We start from the raw sequence: 22,887 nt of genomic DNA on the forward strand, positions 1-22,887 counted from the left end.
TATTTCATACATTTACATTTATCAGAAACATGCACTGTGTATTTGTAAAACATTTGTAGACAGATAATTGTTGAATGGCTCTTGTTATCATTCTGTTATGTTTTGTTTTAAAATTATTTATGTTATTTTGTTAAGAAATGTGGGAAAATGACTTTTAGGTCTGTCTTATTTTGCATTTTTTTAACTTACTCACATTTGCTTAGCATGAAAAAAAAACAATCTTTTGTTTCTTTGTCATACTACCTACACAGGTTCAAAGGTGTTTACTAGGCTAACAACCACAAGCAGCTTTTTAAGCCTAGCCAAGCATCCCAAGTCTCTGACAAGTTCTGATAACCTTGATAAGTGTAAGCAGGGGCTTGGGAGATGAAACATTTACAAGCAGGAGACTGGGAGATGAACCATTTACAGGTTACATGTCCATTAGAGACATAGGTGCCAAACCAGGGATGAATTTCCTGTTCCCCATCCAATTGTCCAAGTGTTACACTTGAATTGGGTTTGGGAAGAACTCTGCTTCACATGGTTGGGAGGCATGTCCCAGAGACGGGGTTGTCTTTGGGATACATACCTGTCTGTCCAGAATGCCCAATTTATATCACAGGTAAGGCTTAAGTCTTTAGAATGAGTCATTCTGGTGCTGTTTGTTCTGTGGATATGCAGGAGGGCCATCAGATTGGGGTCTGACAATGCCCTGTATGCCACCCATAGATATCCCCTCAAATCCTGTAGGAGACAGAATACAAGGAAAGTGCATTGAGGTGGTCTTTATAGGACATTTTACTTATGCCTTGTGTTCTTTTAGTGAGGAACCTCTGTGGATGTTCCAGTTGTTGGATATGCCTGGTTAGGTCCATACCAAAGGGGGCATTTACTCAATGATAGGTCTGATGAATGCCAAATACAGTGGAACAATGACTTCCTTGGACTTAGATGCCATACCTTTGTTTATAAGCTGCACAACATAGAATGATTTCCTCACCATTGTAGATAAGTGATGGTCAAAGGCTAGATTACTGTTTATGTGTGTCCCTAAGTCAGGACTACTGGGTCAACTCTAAGGGGTGTGTTCTCAATATGATAGTTACCAAGCATGGATATTTTCCAAAGGATACTATTATGCATTTCTTGGCATTTAGTTTTAGCCATGGCTCTAACACCAGTTGTTTGTCTGTGTCAGCCCCTCCTGCAGAACATTTGTGTCAGTGTGAGATTCAATTACAGCACCTAATTTGCAATCATCTGGAAATTTAGTCAGCCAGAGACCATTGAGTGGCCTTGATTTCAGAGAAATAAATGCCAAAAAGGAGCAGTCCAAAGACTGATCCCTGAGGGACACCACTTGTGACTGGCCTCTTTGTAGAGTAGGACTCCTCAGTTCTAACTTCCTGAGTCCTGTCTTCAAGACATTTGACTATCCACTGGGTGACATACGGGTTTGTATTTAACTTTCTGAATTTTTCAACAATGCCTGAGAAGGGTATTGGGTCAAATGCTTTTGCCAGGTCAAGGAAGGCAGTGTGAACCATTTTGCCCTCAACCATTGCTTTGGTGACCTTCTCAAATAAGTCCACCAGGTTGAGTAGGCATGACGTGCCCTTGATGAAACCAAAATGAGTTGGGTCCAGTGTCTGGAAGTTTACTATATCACTATTGATCATTTCCATGATAATTCTTTCCATGGCTTTACATATAAGACTAGTCAGATTTATCAGTCTGTAGTTTCCAGGCTCAGTAGATGGCCCACTTTTATGCAGAGGGATGACTGTTGCTGTTCTCCATTTATGAGGTACTAATCCTATTTGGAGGCTACAGTTAAATAGTAATTCCAGAAGGCCTGATAGGTCATGTTTCATGCTGTTTAGAAGGCATCCTGGGATGTTATCTGGGCCCATTGATGCAGTGTTCTTGGCCTTACAGAGAGTATTATGGACCTGTTCTCTAGTGATAGCAGGGGCAGTTATATTTCATGGTATTACCTGAGAGAAGGTTGAGGGGGAGAGAGGGGGGTAAAGTTGAAGTGAATTTATTGGCCAGTAGGTTTGCTATATCTTCTGGCTCTGTATAGGTGGCTCCATTTACAATGAGTTCTGCACACAATTATGTATTGCCTTTGAGATTGACAACATAGCTAAAGAAAGCCTTATTATCGTCCTTGACCTGGGAGGCCAAATTTACCTCATATTTGGTTTTGGTAAACTTTATTTGTCCTCTGAGTTATTTGTTTAGTTTGATGTGAGTGCTTTTATCCTGCTGGGTGCCGCACCTCCTAATGTTTGCCATGATTTTCTTCCTTCTGTTATTCAGCCTATTGATGTTGCGATTCCACCAGCGTGGCTTGTTTTTTGAGTTAGTTCTGTACTTCTTCCTGGTGGGTACAACTGCCTTTATGCAGCTATTAACATGCTTGCACAGGGTTTCTGTGAATAGTTTTGCATAGGCAGAAGTGTTCTCAGGGTACAGGCAGAAGTGTTCTCAGGGTTTATGGGGGCTTAAAATGTTGCCAGGTTATCACTTAATAGCACAAAGTTAGCCTTAGACTAGTTCCTGAATACTCCAGGGTGAGATGGCAGTCCATGTTTTATTTTTACTTCCAAAGAGACCATTTTGTGGTCTGACCTTACTAGGGAAGACATTACACTAGGGGGTGTGCAGTACTCTCCCATATTAGTGAAGACCAGAGCCAGTATGGTTACACCCCTCGTTGGTGTATTGACAATCTGGTCCGGGGGTTTGTGTTTACAAAATCCAGGAATTTCAGTGTCTGTACATTTGGTGTCACGTAGGATTCCCAGTTAATAGTGGGGTAATTAAAGTTGCTCGTGGATATGGCATTGGGTTTGATGGTAAGAGTTTCCAATAAGTTTAAATACGTTTCCTGGGTGATAGAGGAGATCTATAACTTGTAAGGAAGTGGTATTGGATTTTGCCTATGGTGATTTGAACATGGTGCAGCTCAAGTGCATTGTCCTGTTTGAACAGCCTTGATGTATATTTATTTTTGATGTAAATCAAGGCACCACCACCTTTAGTCCCTGTCTGTGTAGCATCTGGTCTAAATGTGTGGAAGGCATAATAACCTTGCATGGTTGGTGTGCTCTCCATGACGTTAAACAATGTCTCAGTGACTACACAGACATCAGCATTCCCTAGGGTGAAGAGAGCTTCTAGAGAGTGGAATTTGTTGTTTAGACTTCTAGCACTGAGCAGTAATACATTTAGATTTTCTTAGTTTTCATTTGTTATGTCAGAAGTACTTTCAGTTTGGCATTGCCTAAAAAAGGCACTATGGCGGAAGACAATGTTTTAGCTAATATTTGAATGCCTAGAGGGAAGAGGTGCAGACCATCCCTGGCAAAGAAGTGAGGTCTATTCACCATCTCTTTCCATACTGACAAATATTGCACCACCTTAGAATGACACCAGAAACTAAACCAATTATTAAAGTCAGTCATCTTTTGTTCATATTGTGGCATCATCCTTGGAGAAAGTAAAATGCTGCTCAATGCTAGGCTCATACCAGCCTGGGTCACATGTTCTGCGAGCTCCATGATGTCTGTCTTCATATAGTCTAGGGAGGTGCATCTTAGGTCATGTACTCCCACATGGACTATGACTGAGTCATACTGGTAGTTGTGGTCCAATGACCTGAGCGCATGCATAATGTGGTACATCCTAGGCCCTGATAAGCAACTGACCGTGACTTTCTCCTTAGCCTGGTGAGAGGGACATCAGTCTGTCTCACAATGGAGTCTCCAATGACCAGACTGTTGGATTGTGTGATGGCTTGCCTTGTGGGCTTAGTAGTAGAGGCTCCAAGAGATGTGGCTGTATGTGTTAATGTAGGTGTTGTTTTGAAAGAGTACATTTGGGGCTGCTGAGAGTATTTGTTATGTGTACTTCATCTAGGAAGTCTTTGGGGTTTAGGAAGGTTATATTTAAGTGCCTCAGCCTGTGTCTGTCAATATGTGTGTTTTCAATTGTGTGTTATGGTTGTGGCGTGTGTACTACTGACAACCTTATTGACATTAAGAGTACTGTCATGTGACAGCTTTGCCTCCAGTGACACTGTGTAAATACATCTTTCACATACCATATCAGAATTATCTAGTTGTCTGTAAACATGAGACAATTTCTACACTGCCTCAGGATGCCCGTATTCACCAAACTGGTAATGGAGATAGTGGGAAAGTTCATATCCATGGCAACAGACCCCTTTTTATTGATTAGACAGTTGGAATGAGAATATAAAGCAATGCCAGGAGTATCTGGTTTGCAAATCTGGGGACAGTGCTTGTCACTGCAAAGTAGCTGTGCTATGTGCAACTAGGTATTACTGAAATTTCAACTGTGCTTTTACAGGAAAAATGTCACTCACTGGCAGGAACCTAATACGTAGACCCTGAAAATTTAAGGATGAAGCATTTAGGCAGATATTCTGATGTTAGAAACAAATCAAGCAGTACTTAGTGAAATCAAAGAATTAGCTTGTTAAGAATGATGAAAAGAACAGAATCACATGATTGGTTACTGCCTGGCTACTACTAGTCCTGGTCTCACCACAGCTTCAGTCATCTGGGATACAATGCTCCTTTGCTTCTTCTCTCACCAGAAGTAAAACTTTAACACCAATCCCAAGATGAGACGCAGGCCACGGTGTGTTTGGTGAGCTACAGTCTTGTCACAGATGGTACAAGGGTCTGTATGTTGTAGCCTTTTCCTGGTAGATGCCTTGAATAGTAACCAAACCAATCAGGAACGTTAGGCACAGACACTCACTGCCCAACCAGAAACAGCCAGGAATCAATGCACTCTGCTCCTTCTCTCTCCAGGAGTAGAATATAAGCACGAATTCCAAGCCATCACCTATGAAGCAGCTGTTAGGCTTTCTGGTGATCAGCAGTGTCCAGAAAATAATGTATCTGTGCTCCTTCTCTCACCAGGAGAAAACAGAAGCACGAATCCCAATATGACTACCGAGAGGCAGAATGTGGGCTCTCCAATAACTGGTGGTCTTGCAATAGATGTTTAAAGATAAGATGAAAAAATGGGTTAATATCATAAGCACTGCAGTGTGCACTAAGCAGTTAGATATGAAAAGGGGACTAACTTAAGCTTTAGCTGTCAAAGTGGAGAGCCACTAATTTTAAAAGTGCAAGATAGATGATAAGGGGGTAGACACGTTTGTATTCTGTTTCTATGGAATACAGTGGGATGGCCAATAAATTAAATAGTTGAAGGGAAGTGATTTCACTAAATGATAATTTTATGCTTACAACAACCAGTGAAAGGGAGATGGGAGGAGATATGTGGTCAAATTAACATAAGGGGCAGGCAACTAGAAAGATAGCTGTGTTAAAGAACACAACAGCAACAGGGTGGGAAAGTGGGAAAAAATTAAAATTTCTATGTGACTCACAAGAGACACAGCTGTGGTCTCTTTCCAAGTTTTAATATATAATTAAAAGCAGAATACAAGTGAGACACAGTGTAAAAAAAAAACAAATCACAGTATACAAAATAGAAGAAGGCAATAAAGTAATACAAAATACAAGAACTCAAAATCAAACTAACTTTTTCCTCACAGCAAGCTGAGGCAGAGTCTGGGTGAGCTTTTCCAATATGATAGATAAAGTATCTATCATAAAATAAAGAGCAATTTTCTATTTTTTTTATACTGAACAACATAATGTTTACAGTACAAATGCATGCTTTCATTCCTGTTTTCTGACTTTGAATATGGTGAGGAATGCTGTTGTAATTAAAATCAGTTAATTGAATTCTAGAACGTAATGATAGAAGTAAAGTCATGATATTTTAGTAATGCTGGGAGAGTGCTGATATCTAAATTATCTTGTAGTATAAAACAGACATGTTTTGTTATTGCACACTGACAATGCAGGTCCAAGGTTGAGCTGTATCTATCTATCTGTCTATCTGTCTATAAAAATGTAATTGTGCACCAGTAAGGTTGAATTTTAGTGCAGTAACAGCAGTTGTGAAATACAGTGGTCATGTTTTAACCATTTATTTTTCACTAAGCAAGTCATTAGCTGTTAAAAACAAACCCCTTACAACAAACTATACACAATACTCTTTTGGTAATATAAACGGATGGTCTTTTTTAGATGATCTATTTTATTTGCATATGCACTGATGGCTGTTTTCATATGTGGAACTCTCAACCTAATGCTTTAATACTAATCTGGCCACATCCACAGTTGTTCCACCTAGCTGTACAAGTTCGAGCACGGTAGAAACTTGAAGGCACAGTGTCAAGAGAAGTAAAGGAATAGGCTGATCTGCAAGCTGAACTTTGTGTTTAATTTTGTCAAATGCAGGTTATTTGAAGGTGTCACGGATAAAGGAGCTATATTCTTGAAGGTGTAAAGTCCTTCAAAAATACAAATATTAGCAAAATCCACATAGTAACTTAAGCTCCGTAAGTGTTTGAACAAGTTGGGGCAGTAACCATAAAACCCAGTTTTAAAGTATGCCACATTATGAAAGAGTGTTCTTCTGTTTTAATTACATATAGAGTCCCTACTTACTGCTTGTTCAGATAAATGGTAAAGACCACATTCATTTTCTTCAACTTCAGGACACAACTGTCATTTACTAATAACATTGTAACCAGCCTGCTGTGTTAAAGTAAAACTAATAGATATATAGCTGACTCCATGCCTATTAGAGCTTCTCTGATTTCCCTGGTCTTCCCTGATTGTAGCTCCACAATGAGCATGATTCAGCCTGCATAGTTATTGCAGCTCTCCTAGATGTAGCTTGTATGCACTGAGCGGAATCAGCTGCGTTTGCTAGAGCACCACAAGCTCCATATGTCTCTCTCTCTCTCTCTCTCTCTCTCTGTTTCCCATTTACACACCATGTGCTTCACATGTCTACCTGACAGGAAATGAAAGGAAGTGCATACATGCCTAGAGTTCGTGAACAAATAAAAAATGCAAACCATTGCACACCCAATATGCTGTAGCTATGCTAAGTCCTCTTGATTATAGTTCAGCCCTTTTGTCTAATGACCTGTTACAGTTGAGAAGCTTAAAGCATGCTGAGTTGTAATTCAGAAATTCAGCCTGTGGAGTCTGCCTTGGATGTATATTGTATTAATGCTGTAACAGTCATTGTAGATAGCTTCCATATGGACATTGTGTGATGTACTGGGAAGCAACATGTAGAAATAAGCACTATACACAAATGTTTAACCTACAGTTCATGTTTCCCTCCGTATATAAGAGTCCCTGCACACATGAGCTTATAGATTTTAGAATTCCTTTGTTTTTTTTTCTCTGCTTGTACCATGTCTGTATATGAACATAGTTTGACAACTAAACACCAATATTTTAAAAGGGGTGGATAACTGTGTAAGGACCACATGTACATCATAAGATGTAAGCAAAACGCAGAATGTCCTTCCATACCTAGAGATTGCTGAAATGCAATCAAAACCCTGAATTCAATTAATGTGTTTATAAAATGGAATTATACTATTGATTTGTTTTATACATATATAGCCTTAATGCAGTTATTCATGTTAAGGTTTGGAAAAATGTTTGTGAGGAAATAATAAAATAATGTAGACAGGCAAAATGCATATGTACTCTTTTAATTAGTCTGGGTACTGTTTCAACAGCCATTACGTCTTTACCCCACTGCCCTGAAACTTCTCCATGTACCCTCAGTTGTTAATGACTAGCTCAACTCTGGCACTTCATTCATAATCCTGAAAAGCCCCCTTCCATTTAAACTGACATGATATTTTGCATGCTTCATAGTTTCCTTTCTTTCTCAATAGCAGGTCATCTTCTTAGTATGTTACAAAAAAAAATTCCATGTTTAAGCACTACCCATCTTCTGTCTTTCTTACTAGCCACTGATTAACTCCTTACTTTTTAACCAGGATAGTGGGCTTATTGAAAACAGGCAACTGTCTGTCAATACCCAGGCCACTAGCAAAACTAAATACCATAGAAACCCTGCAATAGAAAAATAAATACAGGACAATGATTAAGAAGTGGAAAGCAATACTCAATCCACTTTGCAGCTGAATATCACTAGAGGCAGTTATTGGCTAATACAGAACCAGTAACCAGTACAGGAGAACAGTTCACTTGATTCAATGTATGTGTGTGTGTGTGTGTGTGTGTGTGTGTGTGTGTGTGTGTGTGTGTGTGTGTGTGTGTGTGTGTGTGTGTGTGTGTGTGTGTGTGTGTGTGTGTGTAGATTTATATATGGTGTCATGAATGACAGTATTACTAGAGGTATTAGATTTAGATGCAATACCTTAGGAAATAGTAGGAAATGGTAACTTTAACTTAATTCTGCATTCATACTTTTGCTCAAATGTTACAAGGTATAGTACTTGACTTCCAACACTTCTGGGGAATTGCAAGAATAAGTTGTCTATTTGCAAGAGTTAACATTATACACTCTCACCAAGGTTGTGAAAATGGCAACAATTGTAAATCATTAGTACAGCCTGAGGCACAAAATAATAACACAGTGTCTAATCCAGGCTAAATAATAGTACTACAATCAGATTAATGATTTACCAGCAATAAGGTGGTGCAGGTAGATAGCTATAGACTAAATGATATGCATCCTTACAATGCCTCGCCTACATCTCCTCTCAGCAAAGAGCATGTACTCTGTACCATTTCCCATAAACGTTTTTATTGTTCTCTTACTATCCTTTCTGTAACATGTTTTCTAAGACAGTTTGCAGTCAGTCTTTCATATTTTCCCACTAGTATACTGCTTTGTGTAATCATATTCCCATCTGTAACCTTCTCTCCACCTGTTTTGAAATCACCAATGCAGCCTCTGATCCTTAGTCTGAGCCTTGTTCAGCTTTTACCAGGCGCATTACAAGCTATTGTACCCTTGTCAAGAAATCCCAGAGACTCCCTGAGGCTTCCTTGTTTTGTTCCTCAGCTTCTGACATAGAATCTGCACTGGAGGTGAATCAGATCTAACTATGGCTTACCAGAAGGCTCATATCAGAAATACTAGATGCCAATTGGTCCAGGGTGAGTAGACCTTTCAACTGTCCCTATTTTGGAAGAACATTCCTATTTTCAGGCCTGATTTAGGATGTCCCTATTTTTGGAGGTATATCCCTATTTTCAGTCTTGACTTACCCTTTCACACAGATTTCTGAATCATCCTCATCACATATGATTTTTGAAGCAGTCTAGTACATAGTAAACTTTGTTACATGAACAACATGCTAGTGACAACTATAATTTAAAGAAAGAGGACACATCTTTCAACTTCCTTTTTCTGAAGCAAAAATGAATGACCTAGTGTGATGGAATTTTGCAATACAGTTCATTAAAGTCTACAGAACTGACACTGTCTCTTTGATAATTTAGTTGTGTTTTTCCATAATTTTTATCACTATTTTTTAAATTTGTTTCTGAGTATTATTATCCCACATTCCTACTGGACACAGGAAGAGTCATGTGCTATTTGGTATTCAAACCTTATGGTAAGTGGGTGTCCACATTTTAAGCTGGCTGTTCCTATTTTTCAAGATGCCTTGTTCCTATTTTGGATGTCTGCAGGGTAAGAGGCATGAATGTGTGCCTACATGTCAGCCATAAATGGCTCACAACATTCCTTTCACAAGAAACTGCATTCCTACAAGAATGTGACTACAACTATAAACTGCAAATGCTATGGCAAATAAACATGGAAAGCTAATGTGTAAGCAGCTAAGCAAATGTTTATCAGAATAAATTGGATGTATTTTGTTATTCTGAAGTTTTATTTTCAGCTGTATAGTTGCCATTGTGGTTCTACTGACTTTATTATTTCTGATATGTATTTAGACAACCCAAGACACGATCTCTGCATAATGTAAAGTGGGACTTTGGTTTAGTCACAAGTTTGTTCAACTCCCATCTGCAAGTCTACTTCCAGTATGCTGCAGGTTATAACAGAGATCACTAACAGTGCTATAGCCAGGATTTTCGGAATTGTATGCCAGCTTCTAGAGTGTTAGCCCCACCTCCCAAAGAACTGTAACTGTAACCCCATCAACCCGCCCACAAAAAATATCCACCCGAGCATTCTGAACAAAGCCATTTAATAAAATACATAACCATAAACCATGATAAACATTCAAATTTAAAAAAAAAGTTCTAATACATCTCACTGTACAAAATAAATATTTTTGAAACATGCACATCATGGTACACATGGCATATGTCTGGCTCTGCCCATGATCATCAGCTGTATGTGTGATTGCCCCCAAATTCTGTTTCCTCACTACCCTAATAGCCTCTTTCCTTTTCTGTATCTGTAAACATTTTGATCCGCATTTCCCATGCACACAACTTCAAATATTCCTTACAAACCTCATCTTGCCAACTCTTTCTAAGCAAAATTACTTCCCCACCTCCCCCAACACATTTTCACCAACCCATTCTGTAGGCATCAGCATTCCCACTAGTATGCTTGCACCTCCTCAACCACCCACTTGGAAGATCAATATGGACCTTCTTCACTCTGCCTGCTCAGTGAATTAAAATGTGCATTGTCTAGCAGTAATATCAAAGTCTTTTGATTCAAAGGTAGTCATGTCTCCTACAGTGGGTGCAATACATCAAGGATGAGAAAGGTTTATGCATATTCCCAGGTGAAAAACTATTTCCTTGTATTACCTGTTATGCATGTTATACATTACTTCCAAGCAAGTACATTTAGGCCATAGTAACAACGCAGGCAAGTTTAATATTCTAGAAAGGATTTCCTTTTTCATTTGCTTGCAAACAGGGTCATTTTATGTTCTGTTTGAAAAGTTCCTAGCTGGCTGTACTTCCACATGTTGCACCTGTCATGACATTAGTATTTTAGTAAACATCCCCAGTTATTTAAAGCTGAATACATATTTCTCATAATAAAATCTGTATCCTTGTGAATTGACTTTTCCCTGATTATAAAATCTGCATCCATGAAAGTCTATCTAAAACATGATTGATGTATCGGGTCACTGCTGTGCTACAAAATGTAAGCATGTGGCACATGTTACTCATTATTATTAAATGTAGTGTGAACATATTGAGTGTGTTGGTATAATATATCTGACACTGGTGGGAAATGTTCTAAGTTATGTTCTGAACTCTTAGTACAACTCATTTCTTATGAGTTTCCTGTGTGATGCCAGTTAAAGTAATATATATGTATGTACATGAATCTAGGTGCCATAAAGGATTTCTGTATAATAACTCTATAGGTGTTATGGTATGACAGTTACTGTAGTTGTAAGATAAAGGTTTGATAAAGAAGAGTAACATGATGTACATTGATTGCAGTGATTTCCATCGGATTAGTTATGCCTAGTTACCAGATTTCACAATAATATTTCACAACTGTCTTGCTGCTGATTTTTTTACTAATGCAATTATGACATGCAGCCTACATAACAATCCCATGATCATGTGAAATGGGTGTATCACATGATCTGTGACCATTATGGACAACTACAGCTAAACATCATCTTCTTTCGGCTGTTCCCGTTAGGGGTCGCCACAGCGGATCATCTGTTTCCATTTCTTCCTGTCCTCTGCATCATGCTCTTTCACACCAACCGCCTGCATGTCCTCTCTCACCACATCCATAAACCTCATCTTAGGCCTTCCTCTTTTCCTCTTACCCGGCAGCTCCATCCTTAGCCTCCTTTTCCCAATATACCCAGCATCCCTCCTCAGCACATGTCCAAACCAACGCAATCTTGCCTCTCTTGCTTTGTCTCCAAACTGTCCAACCTGAGCTGACCCTCTAATATACTGATTCCTAATCCTGTCCATCCTAGTCACACCCAGTGCAAATCTTAACATCTTTAACTCTGCCACAAACAGCTCTGACTCCTGCCTTTTCGACAATGCTACCGTCTCCAACCCATATAACATAGCTGGTCTCACTACCCTCTTGTAGACCTTCCCTTTCACTCTTATTGGTACCCGTCTGTCACAAATCACTCCTGACACTCTTCTCCACCCATTCCACCCTGCCTGTACTCTCTTCTTCACCTCTCTTCCACACTCACCATTACTCTGAACTGTTGATCCCAAGTACTTAAACTCATCCACCTTTACCAACTCTACTCCCTGCATCCTCACCATTCCTCTACCCTCCCTCTCATTTACACACATATATTCTGTTTTAGCCCTGCTGACCTTCATTCCTCTCCTCTCTAAAGCATATTTCCACCTCTCCAGGGTCTCCTCAACCCCGTCCCTACTCTCACTACATATCACAATGTCATCTGCAAACATCATAGTCCACGGGGCCTCCTGTCTAATCTCATCTGTCAACCTGTCCATCACCACTGCAAATAAGAAAGGTCTCAGAGCTGATCCTTGATGTAATCCCACCTCCACCTTAAACATATCTGTCACTCCCACCGCAGTCCTCACCAATGTCACACTACCCTTGTACATATCCTGTACCACTCTTAGATACTTCTCTGCCACTCCCGACTTCCTCATACAATACCACAACTCATCTGTAGGCACCCTGTCATATGCTTTCTCTAAGTCCACAAAGACACAATGCAACTCCTTCTGACCTTCTCTGTATTTCTCCAACAACACTCTCAGAGCAAATATTGCATCTGTAGTCCTCTTTCCTGACATGAAACCATACTGCTGATCACTAATCATCACCGACCTTCTTAACCTACCTATAGTTTCCACTATAACTTCAAGCTGTGACTGATCAATTCTATCCCTCTGTAGTTATCTCTGCACATCACCCTTATTCTTAAAGATAGGTACCAAAACAGTTTTTCTCTACTCCTCAGGCATCCTCTGACTTTCCAAAATTTCATTAAACAATCTGGTTAAAAATTCCACTGCCATTTCTCCTAAGCCATCCACTCTTACTGGCCAGATCCAATGCCATAATTGCCCACTGATTTTAAAAACTCAACAGCTTCTGCTGTGTCAGTCTCTGGGAAAAAAAAAAAAAACTACTTCACAGCTCACAGCTTTGTGGAGGTGGTGGTACAAACATAAACCAGCTTGCATTCAGATTTCCAGACAACTACAGCTAAACACTGGCTGGAAATCTGAATGCAAGCTGGTTTATGTTTGTACCACCACCTCCACAAAGTTGTGAGCTGTGAAGTAGTTTTTTCCAGAGACTGACACAGCAGAATCTGTTGAGTTTTTAAAATCAGTGGGCAATTATGGCATTGTATCTGGCCAGTAAGAGTGGATGGCTTTGTCCATCACACCTAAGAAATTCCGAAGCTCAACACTCATGTCAATGGCTAAAAAAAAAAAAAAAACTAAGTTTTCCAGTCAGGATCAATAATAGAATAAAGTAAGTGGTCAAATTTACAGTGACTTTGTTTTGTGAGAGATTGATACACTGACATTCTTGCAATTTTAGTTTACCATGTATATCATATTAAAAGTAAAAGTAGTTTTTTAACTGAAAAAAAAGAACCGAACCAGGAAGTGAATACACCAGCAACCAGGAGATGGAATAATTCGTAGTAAATTCACAAATGCAGATTCGTTTAATCCAAACAGGCACAAAACGAAGTTCAAAAAATTCCTTTAATCCAAATAAAACAAAGTTGATACCACACAAGCCGTGTGGTATCAACTTTGTTTTATTTGGATTAAAGGAATTTTTTGAACTTCGTTTTGTGCCTGTTTGGATTAAACGAATCTGCATTTGAAAAGTAGTTTTTTAGACAAATAAGCCAGCATTCGCATCTGTAGAACATGTTGGACTTGTAAGTGACAAGGACTAACTCAGTTATCTGTCCCATAGAGACAATTTTATAATATGATAAAAAAGAAGTAAGAGCCAGGCACAAAAAAAAAAATCACTCTGCTTTACAAAACAGGAATCAAGCAAATTATTGAAGTAAAACCATGTCCTAGTCCATACCTCTCAACCTCTTAGAGCAAGAAATCTGGACAAAGCTACAAATAATGGGGGAACAAAGGCCCAGAAATAGGGACAGTTTTAAAATATTGCCCTTACAAACTTAGAAAGTTGATAGAATGACAGGTTTTACCTTAGCATGAATTTTCTTAAGGGTATGAAGTCTGAAACCTCAAATATCTGCCATTATTTTCTGACATCAGTTCTCAATGACTTGCCAGTGATTTGACAGAAAACCACAATTGTATGAGAAACATATGAAAAATACTAGGCAAAAATCTAGACATTCTGCAAAAATCTGGACAGTTCAGAGGTATGTGTCCAACACAATAAAGGTAGTTAAAGATGAATATGGTTAAAAGGTCAGCATGCTGAAGAGTGCTGGCTGCATGTGAGGGCCATACTTTAATGGGGTGGTGTACTTTAGGTGCTGTATATTTTATATGGAGAGAGGTTATCTGAGCAACATTAGCACAATACATTTTCAAGTATATTGGTATATGCGGTGAAGCCTCAAGGCAAAACAGCAGGAAAGATAATGGGGCTGGTTGCAGTGGTTGGCTTTTAATCTAGAAGCCATACTTCAGTTGTACAGTGGGGTCAGGGTCAATTGGAAATGCTTTCTGGGTCACACTTTCAGCTTGATCTTAATAAGACTACTGTAATAATTCCCTATTGCTGGAGATACATTTTAAAAAGTAGTATAAGAGACATTGACTGGATATTGTGAATTGCTACTGGGGGCATTAAATTCAGGTTGGCTGAAGATTTTGCTGGCTGGGCTGAAGTAGAGAGCAGAGTCTATGTCAGGTCAGGTGAGAGCTTTGTTTACTTGTCAGCATCAAAATGAGTACATTTATCTGAGTAGTAAATAATTTACCTTTGTGTAAGAAACCATATACAATAAAAAAGGTTAAATTACACATAAGGCATTAGGCCTTGATAGTTACAAGAATTATAGTAAGCGTACACGCCATTTTTGTCTTCCGATGCAGTCACAGGGGGTAGCAATAAACTATGGTTTAAGTGCCATGGTATACTACATTGTAACGTAGGCAGACATTAGAAGTGGTATTAGTTGTATGTTTATAATTAGGGTACTTTTAGGACAATAACAAATGTCTGATTTGTAAATCTTAACAGCTCATTGGTTGGATTCTGTGTTAGGAAGTTTATGCTCATGATTTCAAAATGGTGCTGTGGCAACCAAGCCTCCTCAGATAGCCAGGTTAGGAACAGCTGGCTTGTAGATATTTGCATAATTGCTTCACAATTAAAGAATCCCATTTACTATAATGACAAAAAACAATTACAAAACAAGCTGATCTACTGACGCTATCGGGAGATGTTTGTACTTAAAAGAAACATGGGCTTTAGAGTTTTACTTTGCTGAAAAAATGTGCATCAGTTTGTATGCTTCATAAGTTAACCTCCTAGAAACTAGCATACAGTTTTTATTTCCATTTTGTAAAACTACGGACATCAGTGAGATTATGTATAGATAGAAAACCTTCTTTAAATATCTGCCCACTGGCACAGAGGAACAAAGCTCTTACTGCACCCTAGAAAACCAGTGTTTGACTAGCAACACAGGCACTGGAGAGTCTCGGCACAGGAGGTTGGGAGTGAGCAGCTGACACTGGCTTGTCCATCCTGGGGGGGAGGTATAGCCTAAGCTCATTACAGTTGCAGAGGTAAGAAAGAGCCTGGTGAGCTCCATGCTGCAGTATACAACTTGTTAGTGAGGTTGTGCATGTCCAGCAGTGAGCCTGCATCTCTCGAAGGCAACAATTACAGAACTCAACCAGGTTGCCCTGAGGTGGTGAGGAAAAGTGCATACTCTCCAGCCACATTATGACGCTGCCCAGACATCCTCAATCTCACCACCAGTGTGGGTTGAGTTGAGACTAGGGTAGGCTGAGATGGGTCCAGCAGACCAGGTGAATACATTTGAATTTTGAATAACCAGTTTTAGATTCCATGTTCTCTGAACACCCCAGAAGTTCCTCACACACTGGTTTTATCATGTTCTCCTCCTTTCAGTTACCCCTTTTTTGGAGCTCTCATTTTTCCCTTGTTTATATATTTTTTCTATAGATATGCCTTTATTTTGCAGTTTTGCAGTCACTCGTTTTGCCTTCCTCCCAAAATTAAGATGGGGTCCCTGTAACATAGTATAGCCTAAATGATTTTTTTTTTTCCTTGATTTGGCTACAATGACTCTATGAAAGCACTGTCTGTGTTTTTAATTAATTTACTGTGAGCTGTGCTTACTGTAGGCCTTTAAAATCCTTTTGTAGTCAATTTGAGTCAATACAAAAGAGGTGAAAATAAAGTTTTCTTAGTGTTAAAAAATAAAGCAAAAATGGTATACTGAAAATGCTGAAACTATTAAAATTGCATACATAAATTAATAAACAGTAATAAGTTAACAAAAAGTGATGATAAGAGCTTTCATGTATGAAAACTTCTTTGGATCTATTCTGAAGAAATGTTCAGGGTCAAACGTGCTTATCAGACACTGACACTGATGCAAGGCCAACTGCAAAAAGGCTCAAGCTAATACAGGACTGATAGAAAATAAGGAGCAAAAGCTGATAAAAAAAGAAACAGAAATTTGAAGCAAAAACCAGCCAGGCAGTCGGTGTAAAATAAAACAAGCTTTAATACAAATATATTTTGTTTGTATTAAAGCTCATTTTATTTTACACCAACTGCCTGGCTGATTTTTGCCTCAAATCATTAACACAGAACTGGCTTATTCAAAAAAATCATCATAAACAACAATAACACAAGAGTAATGTTATTTGGAACTCAGCAAAAGCTAAACTGGATAATGCCCTAGCAATAAACAGACTCACTGAAAAACAACTTAACTATACAGTAGAGAGTCAATTATCCGAACTAACTGGAACCTAGGATAGTTCGAATAATTAAACTGTTCTGATAATCAAACACACATTGAACTGGATAAAAAACCTCTAAAATCTTGTTTTTTCTGCACACAGGGAATACACTTTTCAACCATTCAGCAATTCCAGTGGACAACAAAGAATATTTTTCACACACAAACATGCACAAGGGAATATGTATAACCTTTAAATACTCAGACTTTATGTTTTTTCTTACCCGAAAACTTTAGAAGGCTGTGTTCGGATAATTGACGTTTCTGATAATCGGCGTTCAGATAATCGACTCTCTACTGTAGTAACACAGCAGAAGTTCTTGCTTTTAGGTTAACATTCATCCTTCACTGCATGCACTGAACAAGATAACAAGCAGGTAAGCAGCAACCTGCCTACAAATGTACTACATATTAACACAAGGCCATATGAGCCATGGGAATATGTGCACTCATTTCAAAAGTAGAATACCATCTCCCAGTCTTTTTGCTAAACTACCCACAAAGTGCAGCCATTATATAAATAACCATCTACAAGGTAAGTCATTTTATTTCACTGTCCCAAAGTAGGGAATGCCACTGATTGACAGCTAGTAAAATAAAATGGCTACCGGTAACACTACACCGATGTTAAACTCAGTAACATTGCTCAATGAACAATAACTACTACCCACTTTCAAGGCAGAGACATTTATAAAACCAGTATGTTATGGTCTTGATTTCTTCACTTGTGGATGAAGATCCGGCTTGTCAATCACAACTGAATGAATTACAGTTTCTCATACAGAATCAGTACCAGCACTGTCTATATTGATTATATTACTGATGGATGAAGGTTGGCCTCCTGAGTTTTGACTGCCCGAGCTTCAACGTGCCAACGATCAGAGTTCCTCCATAGAAAATCACTGTCAACGAGTTGTGGAAGATGTAATTCCCTTTTTGGAGGAATTTCCCCCTTTTTTGAGTGTGACCTCAGAGTTGGTATATATACGTTTGTGGTGTGTGAGTGACTTGCCCTCACACTGGGGTGTGCAGGGGGACTTGCCCCCCTACAAAAACACCTAAGAAGTGTTTTTCGATAAATGCAGTTCAATGATTCTGATCCTCAGTTCATTTGTTTAGTGGAAGCATTTATATTACAGTTCAGTTAGTAATTCATAGTTTCTTCCACTTTTTACTTTTTCTTCACAGTTCTGCAACCATGGTGTTAGCATATATAAATAAGAGGTGTCTAGGGATAAATTCCCCCTCATTTGGTTGCAGGGGGCTTGCTCCCTGGGGACAAAAGATTTTTGTTTTATTTTTCATCTAGACAAGGCTATAACTGCTGTGTTTGTCCTGTTGTAGCTTGTCAAAATGTAAATCAGCACTCCATACTAGCACCAGTGCTCTAAACTCAGACACTGCATTCACTCCATAACTATACTAACACAAACTTCACCTTTTAATAGGAGAAAGGTCTTTCAATAACATTTCCCCAGCAGCATGGAACTCACTCCCATAAGACAAAAAGTAAAAAAAAAAAAAAGATTAACTACAGTGCTTTTTGGGACAATAGGTAACCAAGAAGGAAAGAAAAACTAATTGTATAATACTGTGGTATTCCTGATAATTATCAGCTTTATCATATCCAAAATCTCAAACACAAGTGCAAATGCAATCTGTAAATATGTATTTAGGGTTGCAATCTATAAGAACAAATGTCCTTTTTGATTGTTTTCCTGCCTTCCAGCTGCCTTCTGTACAAGCTCATGTTACAGTGGGGTCTGAGAATTTGCACTTACCCCACTGTGTGCAATCTCAGCGATAGTATATATAATTAGCTAGAGGTGTGGGGGGAGCAGGGGGCTTTCCCCCTGCAAAAAATATTATTGTTTTGTTTTTTTGGTTTTTTTTTATTATTTTAGATTTGCCCTAAAATGATCACTCTTTTTTTTCATTTGATCTTTGAAGCATTCAATAGTTCATGAGACAAACATATGTGTGTGTGTGTGTGTGTGTGTGTGTGTGTGTGTGTGTGTGTGTGTGTGTGTGTGTGTGTGTGTGTGTGTGTGTGTGTGTGTGTGTGGAGATAGATACACACACACACAACCTCACAATTATTTGATGAATCATTACCAAACTGTTCAGAAAATTAATAGGAGTCAATATTTAGTATCACCTGATGATGAATGATAAATGAATAACAGCTACAGAGTGAAAAAGTGTGTACTGGATATGTTGTAAATAGTCTACGATAAAGTGTTATGCAGTGTCTTAAAACAGTAAGCTTGTTTAAATAAAACCTAACCTTATATTTTTACTGCATGTATTTTGCATTTTTTTAAATGTTGTGACTATATATTCTGATTGGATCCAATTAAAATGCCTGTTTGTAGATTTGACCACGTACTTCTCAGTTTGTGTTTGAAAATGATCTGTTAACTACCTCTCCAGCGTATGTACTAAAATAAATAAATAAGTAAACTCATACAATGCACTGATTTTTTGTCCTCTAAAAAGAATAACTTTCTTTTCTGCTTAAGTAATACATAGACATATACAAGCTGCAATAACAGAAACCTGTCTGTAAGAATTCCTTCTAAATATTGTAAAAATAGCAACATCCTGAATGCACAGGGGTTAAAACTTCACTTTCAGTGCTGTAAACTGAGGTTTACGTAGCGGGCCAAGTGTCAGAGAAAAGGCAAGAAGGGGGTTTTACAGATTCTGCCACAACAGCAGGTCTGGTGGTGACCAAAAGAAGTGAAAGTGGGTTTGGTCAGTAAATGGGGAAAGCATAAACTTATAATGGTGGCAGCTTAAGGCAAATAGTAAAGTCATCCAACAATGTTGCTGCTATACAGTTGCCTCTGGAAGGAGGTTGGGATAGTTTGAATGGACAGTCGAAGTTAAAACTGAACCAGCAGTCATGTCTTAAAAGGAAAAATAGGTCTCAAGGGTGGGAAACTGACAGGGACTTGCAGTATGAAGTTTAGCAGAGTGTGTCATGGCAGGAAACATGAAGAAACATGGTGAACATGTGGTAAATGCTCCAATCTTGCATATCCTGCTTTACTTCCTTCTCTCAAAGTTATCACATGAACTCATATTCCTACACTAAAGTCAAAAAAGAAAATGAACTGACACTTTACCTATCAGTAGTACTTTGAACACCTGTGCCTTCTGCAGTTATGAATAAAAGCAACATGATAATTCAATAGTTAATGTCACAAGTTAAAACAAACCTAAAGAAACTGTGGGCATTGGCCATCTGTAATGGTGTAAGCCATTAATTACATTATAATAAACATTACATAACAACTTATTAACCCAACCTCTCCTAAATGTTCTGCAAGGTGGTTTTATTAAGGCTGTAATACTCAAACTGCAAAGGATATTGGGAACAGTGCCGATTGTGGGGATTACCTTTGAGGTCTTAGCTTAGATTACAAAAATTTATAATTGTACCAACTATACCGCTTCCTCTGATTAGAAACCACACTGATCCTTTCACCTTATTATTTAGTGAACTAGATGTCCTCAACCATATTTTCCCATCCAACTTCCTTTTAAAAGGATACTCTGCCATGAATGTTGTTTAGCTATTAAGCATTAACAGTACAAAATGTCTGATACCAAGCATCAGTTGAGCGTGAAGTGAAGTCTTTGTATTCCATACAGTTCAATTTCAGCAGGGCAGGCATGACTGTTCTGTACCTTGAAGAAAAAAAAGACAAAAATGAGACAGACTCCTTTTTCAGTCAAGTAACAACAAAATGTATCCCACAGCCTGATTTAGCCTGGGGCACTACGACTGACACAAAACCACCCAATGAAAATTTGGTAAATTCACAGATATTTAGGTAGGCAGACAGCAGCAGTGTCATCAGGATGGAAAACCTTGCTCAAGTTCCTGATGTTAGGAGACATACTCATGGAGGGATAGATAAATTTAATATCTAGTTATGGAAATGGCATTGAAAAAAGAAAAAGAAAAAATGTTTTATTCTGAATTTCACTGTTAGCGTAAAGCAAAGCAAAGATTCCATATTTCCCTCAGCATGCATAATGATGAGGTGACACTGTACTTTGAAAAATAACAGCATTAGTAGATCATGGGCTAGAAACTATAACGCAATGACCTTGACCAGGAAGTTACGTCTATGCTTCTGTTCTAGCTGCTTCTCCAGTAAAGGATCATCTAATTGATTTCAAAAGCACTGGGTACAGTTCTTTTTTTCTCCGCTTGAGAGGGTGCTTCAGTAAGATAAGTGAAGTAAGGTAAATACATGGCCTGCTGAGCAGTACATATTGTTGGGATGATACCCGGTGCTCTCAGCCATCCAGCTGAATGCATGACATTACTTATTTTGGCAGCTTTGCAGGTAACAGTAAAGAGACAAGTGAGCAATAGCAAGCAAGAACCAGTGCTCCTTGCACTTGCTGGTCACATAATGGCTGCTTTTAACTCTGAATGTGCACCTATAATTATTGGAGCATTATGTAAGAGTCATCATTGATATTTATTGTAGTTGTCTGGTTTTATACATCAAAACAGTAGCAGTGATGAAAATTAATCACTAGCACTAACAACAGATACACACACACACACACACACACACACACACACACACACACACACACACACACACACACACACACACACACACACACACACACACACATACCTAGACCAAATTCACGTTTTAGAAAATCTTAGGTTTAGGGATATTGGATAAAACAGGAAATCTCAATGAAAATCAGCTTCAGCCGGGATCCAAACCAGATAACCACGTGCTGTGAGGCAACAATATAAATAGCTTCTATCTGAAAGGGTGAGGATCTATACTGTTTGAATGTGTATATACCAGCTCAGGGTCACTACACTTTAAAGTAATGGCAAAAACACCAAGTGATGCATCACCATTCCACGCCACTTGTTTATGTACATTCCAGAATTATTTCTTTCATTACTTATCCCATGGCTTTCCTCCTAACCAATGCTAACCAATGGAAAACTTATAGGGCACTAGTTCCCATATTTTGCCTTCCACCACTCTTGTGATACGGAATAACATAATCCTTCTTTCTGTCTTTAGAAACCTTGCTCACATCCCATGAGTTGTTAAAAGGTTATGTGGTGGTATTGCACAATCTTCTCTGAGTCATTAAGTGATTCCAGGATGAACGCCATAAGGTCATGCTGCCTTGTGCGCCTTTGTTTTCAGGAATTCTCAGGAGCCTTTATTTCGTGATAACACTGACATCGCCCCCCTTATTTTAGGTACTTTCACTGATTCCCCTCTCTTACTTTCTGGGCATATTAGTTTTATTATTCCTCTCAAGCCTATGCAGGTGGCATAGAGAGAGAAAGCCCAGGTGACCTAAGTTCAGTTTGGGGTTCAGGTGATTGACACCACAAGCAAAGAGGATGGACATGTTATGGGGGGCTTCAAATACTTGGATGCACTTTGCATTTGGTTTTTGATATAGGCTGAGGATGCACATAGGAGGAGATATTGTTCTCGGGGGAGCAGGGCTGTGGCTGAGTATCTCTGGAGGCAGGACAATATACCAACAAATCCATTGTACATCCATCCCTAGGGCAGACATGCATGCGGGAGGAGGTCTATGTGGAGGCAGGACAATGTGCCAACAAACTCATTGCACATCCATCCCTGGGATAGACATGTGCATGCGGGAGGGGGGTGGTCTCTGTGGAGACAGTACAATATACCAACAAACCCATTGCATGTTCATCCCTGGGATAGACAGGTGCATGTGTAGGGAGGGATTAATAGCAGAAACACTACATGGCAGCAGTGTGATGTAGCCCCAAGGGGCTTTGGCCTCCTCCAGGCCCAAAGCATAAGTCAGAGATAGTCCTGGAAGCCAGTCATATTCAGCAGACCTGGTAAACAAAGAGAGTCCCCTGCTAGCAGCTGATGGTAAACTATGTGGACACAAAATACTGCAAAACGTTTTATATTTTCTTCCTTTATCATCCTTTGCTGCTTTGTGTATTTTTACCTCTCTTGTTTGACTATACTTTCCTCCATCATTTGGACCTCCACTTTTCT

At 38.9% G+C, this 22,887-nt stretch overlaps 1 protein-coding gene across 1 annotated transcript in view; it reads right to left on the reverse strand.

Moving 5' to 3' along the window:
- ADPRHL1 (ADP-ribosylhydrolase like 1) overlaps positions 1-22,887 on the reverse strand; it is a 460,723-nt gene that overhangs the window by 10,374 nt on the left and 427,462 nt on the right. Inside the window, exon 8 of the mRNA XM_044071213.1 lies at positions 20,444-20,524. Coding sequence (XP_043927148.1) covers positions 20,444-20,524 — 81 coding nt within the window. The remainder of the gene's footprint in view (positions 1-20,443; positions 20,525-22,887) is intronic.

The sequence above is a fragment of the Protopterus annectens genome, chromosome 5.part0 (assembly GCF_019279795.1).
Source record: "Protopterus annectens isolate FY-2018-M chromosome 5.part0, PAN1.0, whole genome shotgun sequence".
Taxonomy (NCBI): Eukaryota; Metazoa; Chordata; order Ceratodontiformes; family Protopteridae; genus Protopterus; species Protopterus annectens.